At 37.6% G+C, this 4,489-nt stretch overlaps 1 protein-coding gene across 5 annotated transcripts in view; it reads left to right on the top strand.

The window, feature by feature from the left end:
• The first annotated feature begins 2,354 nt into the window (after positions 1-2,354).
• Positions 2,355-4,489, top strand: part of pax6b (paired box 6b) — a 36,973-nt gene continuing 34,838 nt past the window's right edge. For 3 of the 5 annotated variants that reach the window (XM_035532016.1, XM_035532015.1, XM_035532008.1), the window contains exon 1: positions 2,355-2,673. In XM_035532016.1, the coding sequence (XP_035387909.1) occupies positions 2,413-2,673 (261 nt within the window). In that variant the 5' untranslated portion in view covers positions 2,355-2,412. The remainder of the gene's footprint in view (positions 2,674-4,489) is intronic. The other 2 variants (XM_035532032.1, XM_035532021.1) reach the window with 1 other exon arrangement.

Here is a 4,489-nt window from a genome sequence, read left to right as displayed (position 1 = left end):
TAAACCTTTCATTGTTGTTACACAAAGGAATTACACCATCAAACTTGCCCTTGCTGGCCGACATGTTGCGCTAAGTTGGCACCATTCACCGCATAAAAATACTTTGATTGTACCTAGTGCATAGTTGAAAACATTAGTTAAGGCTTGGAATTATTTTTCTCTCGTCCTGCTCCCCGGCCAAGAATGCAAGCTTTTTTATTAGAAAGGATTGAGACGGTGGAGCCGTCCATTCCCTCACTGGTTCTTGGCTCTGCATTTCTCTACACTCCATTAAAACAGTGAAAGCCAGTGAAATATTGTATGTTATTTTAGACGTTTTCATATCCACAATGCTTCTCTTGAAACATGACGTTAGTCTCCCTGAACCCGTTAGTCGCCCTTTTTAAAGTTTTAAACCACTTTGCAAACACGGCAAAAACACGGCATAAACAGGAATTCCTTTTCAATACCTAGTATTAAAGGGTCGTAATTGGACTAATTGTTTATCTGTAAGATTGTATTTTCAATCATCAAATCAAACGATGGATTTTGGCTGTGATAGAATATCTTTTTCTCTTTCACATCCATTTTGTTGAGTCCAAAAGTAGAAGTGGCAAGACTTATCACTGTAGTTTTAGCGTTGCGCCGTATGGACCCCGAAGCATAACCCCGAAGCATAACCCCGAAGCATAAGCAAGAATGCTTAATAAGACATCTTAACCCCGAATATGCAAGACCATTTAGTTTTCATCACCAACTGACGCAGTTATACAGTTAAAACGGGGCAAGCTGCAAATGCTGGTTTAAAACTTAAATTGATAAAACTGTGTCTGTATCAAGGAATGGCGTTTCTTATTGAGAGTTTTTCCCAGTGTGCATGAAATTAAATATTCTGAATTAACCTATTTATATCGAAGGAAAACGCATTAACATTCCCTTCAGTAAGACATGTGCATTAGATCCGTCACACCAACAAACGTTATGTAAACGCTAGCTTGACCTCAAGCCACAAGAAGTGAGACAGAGAAGAGGCAGTAGATGCTGGAGAAAACTTTGTTTGAACTAAGCAAATTTAGAATATTTTACTTAAAAATAGCACAATTATAAGATAGTGTTATATCTGAGTAACAGACGAAGAGAGAGAGAGAAAAACACGATTTAGAATAAGAATAACCACTGACTGGAGAAAGTTCTGCTCCGTAGGGCAAAAACAGGCCTAAGCTTGTTTTATTATCCTTTACTCGCTGAGGCCCCCTTTTCAGGCCATTGCAGACTCCTTGCCGACATCGTTTTTGTGGGCCGGTGTGGAATGTGATGCCGATCAGCGCCTCTCTTTCACCTTCTAGTTTACTGGTGGTCTTTGACTTTTTACATGTATTAACGAATTTAAATATATACCACCACCATGCTTATGGTCTGCTCTCATCAAAACCTCCCAACTCTCAAAACATTCTCTTCTTTCTTGTTATCCTTTTCCCGTTACCTCTGTTATAAGTCCTTCTCGGCGCCTTTTGTAATGAGCTGTGTTTAGTGGTGAAACTGTAGATACGCCGAGATATTAACGCAGAAGTACAACTTTTGGCATAAAATACGACGCATAGCCACGCATGAGCCAATGAAAAATAGTTTTGACACTGCTGACGACTTTCAAGAAAAGGCTGCAAACACATGCGTCACTAAATTATAAAAAAGGACACGCGGGCATATTGGAGGCTGTGCAGTTTTGTGCTAAAGTGATTCCAAAGATATTCATGCAAACAAAGGCACGTGGCGTGTTTGCGATTGGTTTACCCAGTACACCAGAATCCATTTGCAAGGGCAGTTATTGTACAGCGCAGTTTATCCTTTTGAGTCCCCATCTGTTAGTGCATGATGTACAGCTATTGATTTGTTTAGTACAACAGAAATACTTAATTTTGGATCTAAAACCTACCTTGTTTTGGTGAATACCAAATTTAATTTAAGACATATACGTTAGTAAATACGTTAAATAATTATGATGCAGGATAAGTCCTCTTTGCAAATACATTCAAAATAAGGTAACGCCCATCTAAAAAGAGTAAAACAGCGCAAACAACAACAAAAACAAGTCACCATAGTTAATCTAATATCAATAGTAAAAAATGCATATTGTTAAAGTGAAAACGCGATAAAACAGTATTGCAATGAGGCTGTATTCAATGTATATGAGACAGGGCGCTCAGCATTTGAATGCGTGGACTGATCAGCGGGCTCAGTAGCAGCACTTTCCTGCCGTTCGACCCCGTTTCCCGAACTGCTCTGTGGGGAGGAGATGGTAGAGGTCAGACTTTGCTAATGAGCCGCTGAGGAACAGCGAAGGCGCAACTAGGAGCAGATTGATTGATACATTCGAACATCACCAATCAGGTGTATTAAGCTTCTCTCTTTACTTCCCCCATCTCGTGCGCGCCCATGCCTTCTCACTCGCTAACTCTCACGTTCATTTGCATACTTCCATTCACTCACTCAGAGGCGAACGCACATTCTCAGTCACTCCACACTACTGACAGCTTGGTTCATTGTCAGTCCCTGTCTGCCCGTACAGGGGTTTGTCTTCAACACAGAGGATCACTGGAAAGCTTTAAAAAAGAAAACTCATATACGATATTGATATTTATTCCACAGTTTCTATACTTTCTGGAAATAGCTCTGGTGGAAGAATGCTCCAAAAAGGTGAGTGTGGATGCCTACTGCTCTCCAAACGTGCCTGTGCATCTTACAAGAAAAAGGCGAAAAAATGGGGAAAAAAAATCTAAAAAGCCACTATGTCTTGAAAGAACATTTGGAGAAAAACGGAGATATAGTGAAACAACAACAAACAAACAAACAAACAAAAACAGCAAAACAACAACAATACTACTACTACTAACACTACTAAACAATTACTACTAATGACAATGATAATAATAATAATTCGTAACAGCTATATTATTATTATTATTATTATTATTATTATTAGTAGTAGTAGTAGTAGTAGTAGTAGTAGTAGTAGTAGTAGTAGTAGCAGAAGCAGCATGTGGAACAAGAAATGCAAACTAGACCCTTACAACGTTTGTAGTCAGCCTCAGAGTAGTTAAGATCCTTTCGTAGATATGGCGAGTGTGTTTATTTAATTTAAGTTGATGCAGGCGTTTTTTCATGTTTTTGGATTAACTAATGATTGTTTATGGCAGAAGGAACAAGTAGTCACGTTAGGTCTAGACCGGGTTTAGTAGGAGAACAGAGATGCAATGACCCGTTGAGAAAAGGTGTCAGTTTGAATCAACCATTCAGTCGATTGCCTTCTTACAATGTGCCTGAAAACAATAGGCTTTGCAAGTTTTCCTATTTGCGTGTCCTGAAACATCTGTAAACAATTACAATTAATATGTTTAATCCCTCAGTTACAGTTTATCTGATGTGAACTATTGTAATATTATAATTCATAACAAAACAAGCAAAGATGATTGCAGAACATGTTTATTTAAGGTAAATTGTTATCTTACTTCTACAGTAATCATACAATAATTGTTTTAAATATTATTTTTAACATGCCTGATGGAAATTTCATCCAAGAAAATTCCAACTTAATTGGACTCTTAACACTGATGAAAGGTCTCACCAAGATAACTATTACATGTTAATGTCAGAATTCTGAACATTCAGATGCATGGGTACGGCTAATAGAGAATGTTGTGTCCCGTATAAGCAATACAGCGATTGTGGATATGGATTACACGAGGAAAGAAGTATACAACCTACATTTATCCTCATAAACAACAACAAACAATTCATACCATAAACAAATCATTAACAGGAATTTGCATGACTCATAGGCAAATCGTAGGGTAAAGAAAAACAAAACATTTTTGGTGGGAAATCTGCAAATTGTAATTAATTAATGTATTTTTTTAATTTCACGCAATCATAAATATAAAGTTATGTGGATTAATTAATTAGGCTACAGTCATATTATAAAATGCCACAAAATATTATCATTATTGATATTTTGAAATGATATTTCAACATTAAATCAATATTTTTAATGCGGGCTGTTAAAATACTTCATGAGATCTTTTTCATGAAGACGTGAAATGCTCTGTATGGAGAGGAGCGCTAAATGTTATTTTAGCGTGAAGGGGAAAAAATAAAACTATAGGCTTCTTTCTCTGATCCTCATTTTAGTAAGGCTACTGAATAGGTCCTTTATTGCAATTTTTTCTTACAACTGAACTCCCTACTGGGCTGTTGTATCCCTTTACAACCTCTGACAACCCGCACCAGTTACACAGTTACCTCCGGTTATTTATTCCGCCAAATTACTTGTCTATTACCCTTTAAAAAGTGAAATGTGAAAGTGACAGTGGAGTCTGCATGACCCTTTGGGGGTCATGGTACCAACGTTTGTGTTCTGCAAATGTTGCTGCGTTTAGTGGGAGGGTGTGTTGCTAGATAAAGCAGAGTAATACTCGCTGGGTTTGAATATTGATGGTAAAAGGCAGTCTATTGT

This window comes from Electrophorus electricus, chromosome 1, assembly GCF_013358815.1.
Source record: "Electrophorus electricus isolate fEleEle1 chromosome 1, fEleEle1.pri, whole genome shotgun sequence".
Lineage (NCBI taxonomy): Eukaryota > Metazoa > Chordata > Actinopteri > Gymnotiformes > Gymnotidae > Electrophorus > Electrophorus electricus.
Note: the sequence above shows the minus strand (reverse complement) of the source record. Positions and strands in the feature narration are given on the sequence as shown.